At 36.8% G+C, this 15,361-nt stretch overlaps 2 protein-coding genes and 1 pseudogene across 2 annotated transcripts; all 3 read right to left on the bottom strand.

Annotated features, from left to right (window-relative positions):
- Positions 1–3,384: 3,384 nt before the first annotated feature.
- LOC132106236 (hemagglutinin/amebocyte aggregation factor-like) lies at positions 3,385–4,491 on the bottom strand. Its single transcript, XM_059511874.1, has 5 exons — positions 4,437–4,491; positions 4,235–4,307; positions 3,819–4,007; positions 3,561–3,731; positions 3,385–3,430 (listed from the first exon to the last, which is right to left on the bottom strand). The coding sequence occupies exons 1-5, from the start codon at positions 4,489–4,491 to the stop codon at positions 3,385–3,387; spliced, it is 534 nt and encodes a 177-aa protein (XP_059367857.1).
- Positions 4,492–7,892: 3,401 nt separating this feature from the next.
- LOC132105538 (hemagglutinin/amebocyte aggregation factor-like) lies at positions 7,893–9,160 on the bottom strand. Its single transcript, XM_059510711.1, has 5 exons — positions 9,060–9,160; positions 8,890–8,968; positions 8,384–8,572; positions 8,153–8,305; positions 7,893–8,008 (listed from the first exon to the last, which is right to left on the bottom strand). Exons 1-5 carry the CDS (start codon positions 9,112–9,114, stop codon positions 7,963–7,965), a joined length of 522 nt encoding a protein of 173 aa, XP_059366694.1. The 5' UTR covers positions 9,115–9,160; the 3' UTR covers positions 7,893–7,962.
- A 1,312-nt stretch (positions 9,161–10,472) lies between these two features.
- Positions 10,473–14,708, bottom strand: LOC132105371 (mitogen-activated protein kinase 12-like; annotated as a pseudogene).
- Between the last annotated feature and the right edge of the window lie 653 nt (positions 14,709–15,361).

Genomic DNA, 15,361 nt, shown 5'->3' with positions numbered 1-15,361 from the left:
TGTTGCAAAGTTTGTGTGGTGCCCCCCAGACAATCAGGTTATTTAAACACTTTGACCTACAAATAAAAGGGCGCTTTCTCTCTCTCTCTCACACACACACACACACACTTTTGAACGCTGGGATTGTGACGAAGGGGTGAAGGGAGGTACTGGGATCAGAAAGGCTCTGCAGCTGTGGGTCTACGTGAGTTCTGGCAGGGACACACTTTCCCTCTCTCTCTATCGCTCTCTGCTTCCACCCTCCCTCCCTGGCATCTATTTCTTTATTCTACTCTTCATTTTTCAGTTTCTACCCTCTTTCTCTGCCTAACACCTTCCCCCATCCCCCAAGAGACCTTGACAATGAGAAATGTTTCACTTTTAGCTTGATATCTGAGACGTGTGAAAGACAAGCAGAGGCATGGGAACCGAACTGAAAGAGCAGAATTTTATTTAGCACAAAATGACTCAGTAGACAGAAAATACAGTGATTAAAATAACAAATCTTGCCACACATGCCAGAGTTGTCTCATTTGGGAGACATGTAATATAGGACAATAATCTGTAAAATAATAATGTAATAAGGCTGATGCTCCTGTTCATAATGTCTCCAGTAACAATGACAAAAGTTTAGTCTTAGTCTATGTCTGTGTGTGTGTGTGTGTGTGTGTGTGTGTGTGTGTGTGTGTGTGTGTGTGTGTGTGTGTGTGTGTGTGTGTGTGTGTGTGTGTGTGTGTGTGTGTGTGTGTGTGTGTGTGTGTGTGTGTGCGTGTGTGTGTGTGCGTGTGTGTGTGGAAATCAGCTTTTTTGGGGCCATGAAGCTGCCCCATCTATCTCACGTTCCACCTGCTAGACATACATTATGGAGACCATCTGCAGCCATTCTGCAACCTGCTTCCTGAACTGGACACAATAACACAGTGGACTTGTTAGTTTGTTTCCTCAAGCCATGTAACCTACAGGCTAAATATTATGTTCCAGCCAAGGTCAGTTAAAAAGATTCAAAGCAGGGAGTGGAGAATTAGAAAGTAAAGCCAAGAAGAGGGCAAGGAGGGCATGCAAACTGCAACAATGCAGCTGATAAAATGATTCCAGGAGATTGTGGAGTGTTTTAGTAGTTAGGTCACTAGTATATAATGTGACTTGCTTTGTTAGAGTGCAAACTTGTTCTGTACTGCCACAGTGTGGTCGTAGGTGGAATAATCCGTTAGAAATTAGCTGTTCTGATTTCACTTTGAAATTTTATTTTTAAATAATAGTATTGTCATGGTCATGTTTTTTATTACTCACTTGATGATTTTATAATCTTAAGCGTTTATATGAGATAGCGAAAATATGAAGAAATGTGCATGGACCTTATAAATTATGAACGAAATGTATCTTTTTACAAAGTGCTCTAAACAACAACAATAAGATATTATTTATGATATGTTAATAATATGATAATAACAACTATAATGTTGTTGTTTTTGTTATTAAACTTTTGCCTTAAAAGTACGAATTACTGCACAGGCTGCATCACGTGATGCGTCATCTCCCAGCAGGTGTTCTGACGAATAATGCGTCCAAGTGAAAAAAAAAAAAATAAAATAAAATAAAAAGTGAAGTGACATTCAGCCAAGTATGGTGACCCATACTCAGAATTTGTGCTCTGCATTTAACCCATCCGAAGTGCACACACACAGAGCAGTGAACACACACACACACACACTGTGAGCACACACCCAGAGCAGTGGGCAGCCATTTATGCTGCGGCACCCGGGGAGCAGTTGGGGGTTCGATGCCTTGCTCAAGGGCACCTAAGTCATGGTATTGAAGGTGGTGAGAGAACTGTACATGCACTCCCCCCACCCACAATTCCTGCCGGCCCGGGACTCGAACCCACAACCTTTCGATTGGGAGTCCGACTCTCTAACCACCAGGCCACAACTTCCCTCAAACACTGTCTTTATTCTACCGTAAAGCATGTGGTGTGCTGGACGTGTTTGTTATCATGACTCGCGCTCACCTGCTGTACATCTTTGACTAGCATTACAAACATTACTTAAACCCTGGGTGAGGATTTGGAAAACGCATATCTGTTTTAAAGTGATATGGACATTATTTTGAACTGCCAGAACTTAAATTTAGGTCTTAAATGTCAGTCTTAATGGTGTCAGTTATAACTCTATAACTTTTTAGGGGAAGTCGTGGCCTAGTGGTTAGAGAGTTTGACTCCTAGGGTTGTGGGTTCAAGTCTTGGTCCGGCAATCTGATTTAGGTGCCCTTGAGCAAGGCACTAAAAGCCAAACTGCTCCCTGGGTGCCGCAGCATTAATTTCTGTCCGCTGCTCCAGGTGTGTGTTCACGGTGTTCACTGCTGTGTGTGTGCAATTTGGATGGGCACAAATTCTGAGTATGGGTCACCATACTTGGCTGTATGTCACTTCACTTCAACGATACTTCAACGATATGTACATTGTCATTCTACACCCCCACATAAATTTCTCCCCCCAGACGTGTCAGTGGGTGTAATTTTTTTAGTTTAGCGTCAAGTGAAACAAAAAACAATAACAGACCAACTTATTATGTAACTGTACATTTCCATATATAGGAAACTTATATCTTTTAATATACTACAGTATAAGAATGGACCATCTATGGCTAGCCTATGTACTGATGTGTATGAAAATATAGCAATGAAGGAAAAACCTGCACTACATTTTTACATGTAATAGCTTTATTGAAACTCTAAGTAAATTTCTCTTTCATGAGTTAATTTATGTGTTAACATAAGGCTGAACACATTAATAAACTTTTGTTTTCTTTTGTTAATATATGTCTTATTGAAACTTTTCAGAACACAGCAGATAATGCTGTCTCCTGTCAGTCTTCCATCAGTAAGAGTTCTTTGGATAAACCGGGAGAAACATCAGGTTTCCTCAGGTAAGTTCTGATTGCATAACATTTGCTACATTAGATGAGTAGAGTCAAAGAACCAGAACAGATAAGATTTTTATTCTATACACAAGTGTGAATCTGTCTTTGATTATATTACTGACATTACTACTTAATGTAAAATTTTTGATTAAAGTAAGCATAAAATAGTTATGAATTACCATGAGATTGGGTTGTTATTACTGGTAACATATCTGTGCACCTTTTTAACCACGATTGTGCTGAAAATTTTGGAATGGATTTAAATATCAGTGCATTGTCAAATTTTAGCACATTTAGGATTTTTTATAAAGGTTAATTAGGCAGCTATCAATACAGCTGTGATCTAATCAACAATAATATTTGAAAATGTAAAACCAGTAATCCAATTCAATAATTTTAGCCCACTGAATGCATGCAAACACTCAACTACAATCCTGTGTTTCTACTTTTGAAATGTAAGTTTCACTGAACTGTGTGAGTCTTGTTATTAACATGATTGTTGGAGACAGTACTTGTACCTCCATCGGCGATCTCTGAAAGATGTAAATCAAGCATCACATTAGTGAGCAACAGAGCACACAGTCTGACATGTTTGACTTAAGTATAAGAAATGACCTAATGAGCAAGGGGATATATTCTTAAAATGAAAGCAATTTTTCTCACTCATGAAAATCATCATGGTAGCTTCCAGTCCCCACCAGAACTCTCTGGATAGGCACAGTCCAGAAGAAGTACTCATCAAAGGAGTTCACGTATGAAGTCCACTGACAGCCAGAATGACAATGACCCCTGACCTCAGAAGTGCATTTACTTCTACAGCAGTAAAACTGCCACCTGTGTTAAACATGGTATTGACACCAGTTCAGATGAACTCAAGTGAATCAAAGTTTAAACATAAGAATCAATCAAACATCAGCTCACCGTCTGTCCTCATGATAGTTATTATGGTAACTGCTTATTCCTGCGATCACATGGTGCGGTGGACACTCGAAGCTGAACGTTTCATCAAAGTCATTGCCATAAGGTGACAAGAAACAGTCTGTACCCCAGCTGAAGGTGGGTTTACAGCTAAATTTCCAACGTCGGTCCTCATGATAACTGTTGTGATAGCTTTGTTTACATTAGTAAGGAATGGAGAAAAATTTATTTAAAAAAAACACATTGCATAATCACAATTATTATATTTGTATTGATAGCTATATTTAAATGTTAAAATTGATTGAATTCAGCCATGACAAAGCTAACCCTAATGTACAATTTGTCAATTCAAGAAAGTTTATGCCTTTATAATAATTTTAAAATAGCTTAACAATTATTAATTAGTACAGCCTACTCACCTGCTGATGGAGGATATAGACTCTCCTGGAGGGCACTGAAAGTTGAGAGGCTCATCATAGTTGTTATGCCAGTCTGTGGAGTTACATGCCCAACCAGTTTCAGCTTAGAATATATTTTTAATATCAAATAACTCAGATCCCAATTAACACAGGCCTGCATATGGAAAATTAGAAAATTAGGTAATTTAGAGAGGTCACTCACCTTGTCCACTGGCGAACAGCCCAGTCAGTAGCAGAAACAGAGCAACTCTCCTCATGGTCTCTTGTGTTCAAGGATGCAAAGTATGTGATGCATCCTGTTTACATAAGCTGTTGTTGTGTCTGACTCCTGCAGTAGCCAATCATGAGTCAGACACAACATGTTTCTTAATATAGCAGCAGCCAATCACAAGTCTGCAAATCGCGCTCTGACTACAGCTTTTGATTCACTATGAAAACAATGTGAGACAGCGTGTCTTCAGAAACATATCGTTTTATTTTTGAAAATATAAATACGCAATAATGCAGAAAAATGTAACTGTATGTAAAACTGTATAAAAAGATAGTAAAAGCTAGTAAAACTTACTGAGCAAACCTTTATATAAAAATAAACTTGAACTTGATTTGAAGCCATGACTTGTCCACCTAACAGGCGGAAAGCATTTGGATAATATGTTATTTGTTTGAACAAAGGCCTAAGGCATGTACAAAACATTTATCCATAAACAGAACATGGCCAAGCCTTTTAGTTGTGAGTAAAAAAATTATATTCAATCCTATCAAATACCTTGTGAGCAGGATATTAGGATCCCAGGGTTAGTAATGTCTTTGGTTAAGTAAATAACACAGTCAACAGAGATAATTGCCAGTCTGATCCGGATGAATTATCTTACTCATGACTGGCTCTATTCTGATTGCCAGCCTTTTTGAGAAAGACTGATATGGTTCCCTGAGTCATGGTTGTGGGGAGAGATTTTGAAACAAGGACCTCTTTAGATACTTTGCTCAACAAAGAGGCTAACTTGGCAGAAAACCGTTGGGACCTGATGCTTTTCCAGTTTTTAGTTTCTTAATTGCACTGTCTATCTTAAGAGCTGTTTTGTTACATTCTAAAGCGGATATGTGTGAATGGTATAGGGATGGCAACTCGGAGTTGATGAAAATCCTTTCTATCCACTCTATGTTGTCCACTTCAGAAGTGTGTAGGGAGTATCTAAACTGATCATTAATAGCCTGTTGATGCATAATAATGTTGCCCTCATTGTCTCCAATTGCTGCTATAAAACCTGCTTTCAACTGATAGCACAAAAAACTCTCAGCCCGCTCACCGTGTTTATAATTAAATTTAAATGTAAATTAAATTAATAATGAGTAAGTAATGAGTTAATTCATTACTAATTAATTAGTAATGAGTCTAGTGTGCTTTCAAGAAAAGTTCTTCTGTGTGCACACTTGTCAGAGTGTCAAACTCACCTTGTAACAAAAGTCTCTCTTTATCCAGTTTCTCAGAAGATAATGTTGAACTGATCAGTTGAATTTGATCCATTATTTCTGTGATCCGTTTGATTTCTGTTTCTTACTTAACATCAGTCTTGATGCAAGCATAACGGAAATATCTGCAGTTGCTCCTGCTCTTTTTCATTTACCTCAAAATCAGTAAAGATCATATTCAAATTCAGTACCCCAATCGTTAACTACTTAAAAAAATAACCCACAACGGCAGCTTCATCACACTATTGCATAAAGTAAGAACGATATAAACGAAATGTAAAGTTCCTTGTGAAAAGCTCAACAATTCTTTACATAGCATTGCTCCAACCTGATATACCTGAAAAAGAATGCTGCAGATCACAGTCTCTCAAATATATATTTAGAAATGATAAGGATCCGTACAAAGTGATAGCACATTTTTATTAAAATCATTCACCGTGTCCAGTGGCCAACAGTCCATTCAGTATTCTTTTAAATTCTTATCATGTGGTTGAATCTGTCAGCGGCCAATCAAATGTCTGGAAATCACACATGAGAGCAGCCAATCAAGAGTCTGACTCCAGGAGCAAATAAAAACAATGTAGCTGAACTTGACTTTTCTAATTGTTTTAGAAGATAAACACAATTTTTAAATTGGTAGCAAAGCAAAAGTAAGAAAAAGAGTGCTTTACAAATCGGTAAAATCTGAATATACATCTATGTTATATATTCATCTACGCAATTTGTAAAAAGATTTTGATTACAATTTTTATTTGAACTTCATTCTTTAACATAAAGTCTTTCCTCTGATCTGTAATTGTGTCATAGCATAAGTTTGCATCTCTGTGTATTAAACTCAAGAGCTTTAGAAGACACTTATGACACAGTTACTCGTGACTTCCACTCACCTCTAACCATAATTAATGTTAACATGAGTGGAATCAGCTCTGTTTGATTAGGAAGAGATCAGCTTTATTTCTATAGTGCTTTATACAATACAGATTGTGTCAAGGCAGCTTCACAGAGACAAACACAAAAAAAGAATAATCAGTTCAGTTCAGTTTATCTGCAATAAAACAGATCTAAAACACAACAGTGTCATTATTAAGCTGTGCTGTTTGTGGCCTTTCAGGAACAGGGTTGGGAAAAACTGCTATAAACAAGTGTACCTACTCCAAAAGGAAGGTTTCAGGGACCAAATATTTATTTTAAAGTCATGATAATCCAATAATCCATGTAATAATGTCATGTGACTTGAGTGCTGCACTCCTGTTATTTTAATGATGTTTCAACCTGTACAACAATTCTGCGTAAATGCAGAAGTACTGCGGATTGGAATGAACTGCTTAAAATAGATGAACTCAAGTGATACTTGAAACACCCACATCATTTCCTCTTCAAAGACCTGTTTCAGATGTTTAGTTTTTTTCTGTGTAAAGAATAAGAGGCTGTGAAATTGACTAAGAACACATTGAAATCTAAAAATAATGAGATTGAAATGTGTATTTGAAGCTTTTTCTTTAACATAAATTCCCACTAAATTTTTTCTTTGATCTGTGATTGTCTCATTCAAGTTCGCATCTCTGTGCATTAAACTCAAAGTGCTCAAGAGACACTTGTTACAGAGTTACTCGTGACTGACACTCAACTCTAACTACCATTACTAGTGTTAGCAATCTAGTGCTTGGAACCCAGTTCCAGGAGGCATGGCAATAGAATACATTTTCTGTTTCAAATCTTGATTAAGTCATGAGTTGGATCAACTTTATTGTCATTAATCAAGTCTGTTTGATTAAGAGGAGATAAAAAAATGAGTGCTTTTTGTTTGCTTCCAGGAACAGAGTCGGGAAACACTGCTCTAAACAAGCCTAATGACTTTATTTGTAATAGTTGTTTTTAAACAATATAATAATCCTTTAATCAATCAGATAATGTCAACCGTATAATGTGACTTGAGTGCTGCGCTCCCATAATTTTTTTATATGAAGTGCCAGATCTGGCAGAATCCCTTGTTGGCCTATCCACTACAAAATATGAAAAACAATATGAAAATTGTTATTATTCTAAATATTAGCACTTGTAACACCCCACCACCACCACCACACACACACACACACACACACTAATTGCTTCAGTATACTTCATGACACTATACATTTTCAGACATGACATGAAATGCATTTTCAGTCTCAGACCTAAGACTTTATAAAAAAATTCTTGGATCAGTGATTTCCATCTTGTGTTTATTTCAGACTTGAGAGTTTTTGCATTTGAGAGTCTTAGCATTGTACTTTACTACAATACTCATACTTCCAGCGGCGGTCTCTGAAAACATTAAAAAAGATAATATGTTAGCATTAAAATATGCAGTTTCACATTCAAAGCTTTTTCAATATTCAATTCAACAAAATATTCAAGAGAAAAAAAGAAGAAAAAAATCTGAAAATGTAAAAAATCTGCCTTACTTACTCATGTTTATTTTCATGGTAGCTTTCAGCACCCACCAGGTAGTTTTGGTTTGGTATGGTCCAGTGGAAGAACTCATCAAACCAGTTCACATAGGTAGTCCACTCACAGCTCATAGTACAGTGGCCGTTACTTCTACAGCAGTAAAACTTCCAGCTGTGTAAAAAACAAAACAGGAGTGTAACTGACAACAGCTCAAGTGAACTTGCACAGCACATCAAAACCTGAGCCCACCGTCTGTCCTCGTGCTTGTTGTTGTGGTAGCTGCTCATTCCTGCAATGATGTGGTGCGGTGGACACTCATAGCTGAGCTTTTGGTCAAAATCATTGACGTCAGGTGACCAGAAACATTCTGCACCAGAATCAAAGGTGTCTTTACAGCCGAACTCCCACATCCGGTCCTCATGATGATTATCATGTTGGCTTGGTTTATCCATTAGGGAAGGAAACAGCAAGTACAGTAAGTGAGTAGGTGATGTTCTGATTATGTGTTCTGTTTCATCACTATAGTATTATTTTTGAGAATGTATACTTAAATACTTTTGAAATGGAATACTGACTTATCTGGGGTTTCAAATTATCATGCATGTTTTATAGCCAAAAACCTCCATTTCAGTGTAAACTGCATTCATTGATCCATGTTTTTAGATCACATTGACCCATGATGTTTTGACTTTTACTTTAGTAACATTTTAACAGTATCTATACCTTTACTGAAGTACAGTCTGCTTTTTACTCACCTCTTTATGTAGGATATCGACTTTCCTGCCGGGCAGTTAAAATTTAGAGGCTGGTCATAGCCGTTTTCCCAGTGCAGCTCTGTGGGATTTTATTCAGACTGAACACTTAACATCTAGCATTTCAAGCATTTCAATCAATTTGTAAAACAAAGTTTTCTTAAGTTTCTCACCTTGTCCTTTGGCCAAGAGAGCCGTCAGCAGAAGAAATAAAGCAGCTCTCCTCATGGTGTTATTGAGTGAAATTACAAGACAACTTGAGAGAAATGTATGGTTTTATATAGACCTCACATACGTAATGTAAGGTCAGTCTGTTGCTTAACAAGTGGGATCCAATCATGTTTGAACAGGTGGGACAGATTTTTGCTTCAAGGTAATTTCTTAGGAACAGACGTGCTGTGATAAAAAAAAAACATAAATCCTTCATTTTTTTTAGCAGGAGTTTAAGGTGTTTAAAATTTGTGTTTAGTTGCCAGCAAATAATATCTTTACCTTTTTTTTATAAACACACTACTTTCTGTGCTACTACTTTCTTATCTACATAATCTTTTGGCTTGTCTTTATTAGGGAGTTTTTGATCTGTATTGTCTGCACCTGCACCTTTAGCAGTAAACAGTTAAGCGTGATAACATTTTCATTTTTGTGCTGGGTGCTTGATGTTTTAAGGAAAACTTGTGTAAGATGAGTTATGCAGTCATTTTCAGGAAATGCTAAGGGTTATTGCACTGAAGATAAATATGTATTATATATATTGTGTACTGAAAAATAATCCGATTTTTTAAGGCAAATTCTTAAAGGGTTAATTTTGATTATTGGGTGAACTATCCCTTAAACATTTATACTCACATACAGGAGATGGAAAAAAATATTTTTTTAAAGTTAATATCTAAAACGTTGTTTGCTCCAAACTTTCATGTTAAATTCAATGTACTTGTCGTTTCTTGGTAACTATTTATGAAATTTACTAGCAATTTCTGATTGAAAATTGTTTCACAACCAAATGTTTTTCAGTCTAACAAATCATTAAACACTCAATAAGATGGTTTCATTCATTCATTCATTTAAAAAAGAGGTGCTGTCTTAAATGTGCTCACCATGACATATTCTGTGTAAACTATTGCGTTAATAAATAAATAAATAAAATAAGAACTTATCAGTAAAGTAAATACCAAAATAAGCCTACTGGCATGCTGAAATCATTAAGACTAGCTTTCAAATACAATGGTTTTTGGTTGCAGGTAAAAAATGGATTTGGCATATTCAAGTCAAGTAATAAAGAGATATCACATAACCGTATAATAATCTGGAACCTCATAACTAAACAACATTGTGACAAAATCTTGTCATATAGTTTACATTAATTCCATTTTCTTTTCGAATGCATTTATGCACTTTATATATGGTGTGTATCTGTGTTCACTCCGAGGGGTGTTTCTTTGGAGTCTCTGGTCTCTGTGAATGAGACGATCTCTGAAAAAATGTGACCTGCAAAGTGACAGAAATGACATTCAATCAGAAAAGTATTAAGTTTTCTTTTTTTTCAACTCTTGCCTATTCATTCTTAACTTTAACTTTAAGATGCTACCTCATATGTTTCCATTGATACAGATGCATTTCTGTGTTGTCCATGTGTAATCATTAGACAGGGCCTCCATCTCTTCCTCAGGTTTCCCTGTGAACAGGGGGGGCTCAAACGCCTCTGCAGTGCTCATGCGTTTCTCTGTATCCAGAACCAGCATCTGCTCCAGAGCGTTCATCGATCATTAGACACAAATAACTCTAACTATTGACCCTAACAGTGTAGCAAAAGAAGGAAATTGTTTACCTTCTGATCTGGCTTCAAAGAAAATAGTGTTTAAGTCTTTCTTTGATACTTTAGATAGACCTCTGATGTAGTTTTTTGGCCTGTTTGGGTGAATGCAGAAAACACACATGCATCAATTGTGCAATTGCATGTCTGCATGTGTGTGCATGCAATTAATTTTCCTGTGTTTCTTATTATCTGTAATACACACACATCTTGGCTCTGTAGCGATGAAATCTGGTGCTGGTGTTCCTGTGATTTTCGTGATCTCTCACAGCTGGTCCCGATCTACAAGTCTATGTCAAGGATTCAGTGATACAACACTGAGACTTTATCTGTTTGATAACTTGTTCACAATTCAAGAACAACATAATATCAGTCAGCTAATCATCAAAGTCACTAGAACATGTGAAAGGAGAAATTATCATTCAGTTACATTGAAGTGACGTGACATTCAGCCAAGTATGGTGACCCATACTCAGTTTGTGCTCTGCATTTAACCCATCCGAAGTGCACACACACAGAGCAGTGAACACACACACACACTGTGAACACACACCCGGAGCAGTGGGCAGCCATTTATGCTGTGGCGCCCAGGGAGCAGTTGGGGGTTCGATGCCTTGCTCAAGGGCACCTAAGTCATGGTATTGAAGGTGGAGAGTGAACTGTACATGCACTCCCCCCACCCACAATTCCTGCCGGCCCGGGACTCAAACTCACAACCTTTCGATTGGGAGTCCGACTCTCTAACCATTAGGCCACGACTTCCCCTTGCAAAAAAAAAAAAAAAAAAAAAAAAAAAAATAAAATAAAAAAATAATAATAATAATTTTACTTTAAAAAGTGGCCTTCCAAGCAACATGTCCACCATTATGCAGCCCACTGACCAGATATCAACTAAAACAGAAAAAGAGTTCAGTCGTCGAACCAGCTGTTGAAAAGTTCTTACTTCAGTTGGAATTTAAAGTTCTCAAGATACAATTTAGTCAATCTGCGATTTTATTAACAACATCTCTTCTGGTTGGAGGCTTCAATATTTCGTTTTTACGTAGAGCTATTTTATTCAGTTTCATGGTGCAATGCAGAAATATTTAGTAGAGCGTGTGTTATAACTCGGTGCCCCTTTACCTCAAAAAATAGGCTAAGTTGTAATTTAAGCACAGCTAGTGCAACCGGCCCCATGACCCCCAGTCCTACAGGGACATCTAGTGGTTAGACGATGTAATAGCTACATTTATTTGTAAACGTCTCTATTGTTGTGTTTCTCACCTGTAGTGCATCCAGTTGAAGATAACCTCTGGTGCTCTGTACCAGCGGGTCACAACATAACCTGTCATCTCTGAATCTACCTGATGTGCAAGTCCAAAGTCCAAAATCTGCACACAAAAGTTACAATTTTTACACTTGTCCAGATTGTTAGGAAAGCTGATGCATACATTCATTTAAATTGTGCTATAGATCGAGTTGCTTTAATACCTTCAACTCACAGTCCTGGTTCACTACCAGATTTCCTGGTTTGAGATCCTTAAAAAATGAAAGCCAAAGTAGACATTTACAAAAAGCACAAGACTAATACATATAAATGTAAGGTAGTAAAAATGCTCCTACTTATTATATATAACCTGTTTTAAAGAAACAAAAGTGCACACCTCCAGACATTTTCTCAGTCATTACAAAAGAGAAAGACAGAAGTTAAATAAACGTCAGGGAACGTCACCCACAAGTCACAACTTTCTGTGCATCTATCTAAACTCTCCGAGGTCACTTACCCTGTGAATGATCCCAGCTGTATGAATGTACTGTGGAAGCAGAGCAGATTGTGTGTATATCTGTGCCTAACCTTCAGACCCCTCAGTATCTGATAGACCAGAAACTGCACCCTGTCCTCCGATAGTCTCTGCATCTTCATCAGTTTTCCCAAATCAGTGCCCATAAACGGCATCACCCGGTAACTAAGAGAAAAGGACATTAGCTGCTGTTTCATTGTTGGTCTGTGATGACAGAACTTAAAACAATTGCTAATGATCTGAATTACATACTGTAGTAGTTTAGAGGTAGTTTAAGTGTTGATAACAAAATCTAGATTTTATGTTGAAAAGTGCATTAGAACTGAAAGTATTGACACACAAATCCTGAAATCTGTCCTACAGGGTTTCCAAGGTAAAGACATCCAGCAGTCTAATAACCTGAACAGTCAGTTAGAATTAGATGTTAGGGTGCATGAACAACATTGACAAAGTAAATATTTGGCAAGCTTCATAGAGAGAGGCAAAACAAGGGAAAACAGCAACGTTATGAGATTATTAATTAATGACAGTTCTTTAATAATGTAAATGGTAAATGTAGATGTTGATAACATACATTCTCGTGTTTCATGTGCTTGAGAAGTCGTAGCTCTTTGTAAACGCGTTTGGAGAACAGTCTGGACTGGAACGGCCAGTGGAGCTTCTTGATGGCCACACGCACTCTCATCTCACGGTCAATGGCTGAACTTTGGATATATTGAGAAGAGTATGAGCAATGTTAAACAATTTTGTCTATAACCATTTACAAGACCATTGCAAGGTTGAAGTCCCATGGACATTGCATTGTCTCGTTGATTGAATTTTTAAACCTCTACGTCTGAACCTGAAGATGTGGTCAGGAAAGAGGTTGAGCACGTAGCGATAACGTAATGCATTAGGTTCATTACTCAGTCTAAAACTTGAGCAACTTGGTCAAGTGAAGAATCTATTAAAGCGGAAATCCTGCTGAAGACCAACACAATGTCTTTAATTCGGTAACTTCTGCTTGTTAAACGCAGACAATGACATCAGCAGGGAGACAAAGGCAAAGGGAGAAAAGTTTACAGAGGTTTCACATAGATAAGTCACGAAGCCTTTAGTTGAAGGAGAATTAAGAAAACAGATGGAAGTGCATGATGCAATTAAAAAAAATAAGGCCAGTCTAAAAGCGTTCGTTGTGCATTCATTGCACAGCTCTCTTGAGAAATATCCTCCTTTAGTTACAGAGCCAGTAGACTAATTATTTGTTTCATCATGTAAAGTAATTTCAACAGAATTAAACAAACACGATTTATGGGGGTTTGGGGCTCCAAAACAAAACAAAACATTTAAGTACATCTACAGTACAGTTAAACAGAATTTTATACAATGTTTCAGCAGCCACAAAAGTTAACTTTACAAGTTAGTTTAAGTGCACTATAGACATCAGTTCATCAGCGGTAACCATAGCAACAGTACGCCGCTCGAACAAAAGTACTGCTATTTCTTACGAATTTGTAACACATTTAAATACAACAAGTGGGCTATACTACAAAAATAGTACTAAAAAAGCTGTAAAGATGACTCTTTGCACCAAAATTCCAAAAACTATATGGAACCAAAGTTCTTTTTGAAAATCAATACTGAATAATTTGAACAAGCTAAAGAACTTTTAATAATATACAGGTATGTTTCTTACCAGTTTGTTCCATATGAATGAGATCGCTGTACTGTTCTGTTTATATCCTGGCGATAAAATCCTGCCCTGGGGTGCATTTCCCAAAAGCTTTGTTGGTTGCAATACAATTTCCCATTGCCAACCAACTAAATTTCTTACAGGTTAGCAACTATGCTTTTGGGAAACGCACCACTGGCACAATTATGCACTGGATACTAGCTGGAATAAACATTTAACCTGTTAACCAGACCCCCCATTATGGGACTCACAGCTGAAAGTGCCCTACCTAACTTAAAAATATTAAAAGTTATAGACACTGAAGTGCCTTGAAATTTTTTGATTTTTTAATATAAAAATACATGAAATCAGTCCTGGAGCAATCTAGAAAAGTAATGGATTGAAAGTCACATGTCTCATGAGTTTCTATTTCAAATCTGAAGAAGATACCATGAAAAAATTAGATTCCTGCAACCATTTTTCTGATACTATGTCTAGTCCCCCCCAAATATAAAAATATTTACCAACTGTATTTGAAGGCTTCTACAAACTATTTTAGTCATTAATCATACCACTTCATAGTTTTTCAATTATAAAACAATAGACAGAAACTTAGACATCAAGTGATTTATTTGAGCATTAGAAAAATACAATAAGAATAATTTGAGTAATAAAAATTTATAAGAAAAATAAAAAAGATTTAACTATGTATGCATATTACAGTACACCCTGAGATTGCTCTATCTTTCACTTTTTTTTCGTGGATCGTCTCATTCTGTTTGTGACACTGTATGCTACAAAACCATGCTGTTTTTTTACTACCAAGATGCAGTTTTCTTAGCGTGAGTTACTCCATAACGGAGACAAACAGTTCTGTCGCTGAAGAACTGAAATGTAAACAAAGGAATTATGATCCATATCACAACATTATTGCTTTGTTGGACTAAACGTGCTTCATGAGATATAGACGATATATACACAAATTTAGCAAATACTGTACATTCTTTTATAAGCTTTCCATTGTAAAACAGTGATCTGTCGTCAATGCTTGAGGCTTAGATCTTTATAATGATATATAGTTTGTCAAGATTAATTTTGTCCCGTTTCATTTAATCTATTCATAAACATTGACATGTTCAAACAAAGAGATCTCAGTGCGTGGGCGTCCAGGTGCAGGTTAACAGGTAACATCGTAAAGTGGCGTTTTCAGGTCTGTAAATGAGGTTTAATTAA

The sequence above is a fragment of the Carassius carassius genome, chromosome 26, assembly GCF_963082965.1.
Source record: "Carassius carassius chromosome 26, fCarCar2.1, whole genome shotgun sequence".
NCBI lineage: Eukaryota > Metazoa > Chordata > Actinopteri > Cypriniformes > Cyprinidae > Carassius > Carassius carassius.
The sequence above is the reverse complement of the archived record's forward strand: the minus strand, read 5'-3'. Positions and strand labels throughout refer to the sequence as shown.

What these genes read in the sequence shown, in the direction of transcription:
- LOC132106236 (XM_059511874.1), bottom strand. Translation starts at nt 4,491, where the DNA reads ATGAGGAGAGTTGCTCTGTTTCTGCTACTGACTGGGCTGTTCGCCAGT. An exon ending in AACTATCATGAGGACAGACG is followed by an intron (nt 3,732 to 3,818) that starts GTGAGCTGATGT and finishes TGTTTAACACAG; the next exon opens with GTGGCAGTTTTACTGCTGTA. An exon ending in TACCATGATGATTTTCATGA is followed by an intron (nt 3,431 to 3,560) that starts GTGAGAAAAATT and finishes TACATCTTTCAG; the next exon opens with AGATCGCCGATGGAGGTACA.
- LOC132105538 (XM_059510711.1), bottom strand. Translation starts at nt 9,114, where the DNA reads ATGAGGAGAGCTGCTTTATTTCTTCTGCTGACGGCTCTCTTGGCCAAA. An exon ending in TCTCTTGGCCAAAGGACAAG is followed by an intron (nt 8,969 to 9,059) that starts GTGAGAAACTTA and finishes AAAATCCCACAG; the next exon opens with AGCTGCACTGGGAAAACGGC. An exon ending in TACCATGAAAATAAACATGA is followed by an intron (nt 8,009 to 8,152) that starts GTAAGTAAGGCA and finishes TAATGTTTTCAG; the next exon opens with AGACCGCCGCTGGAAGTATG.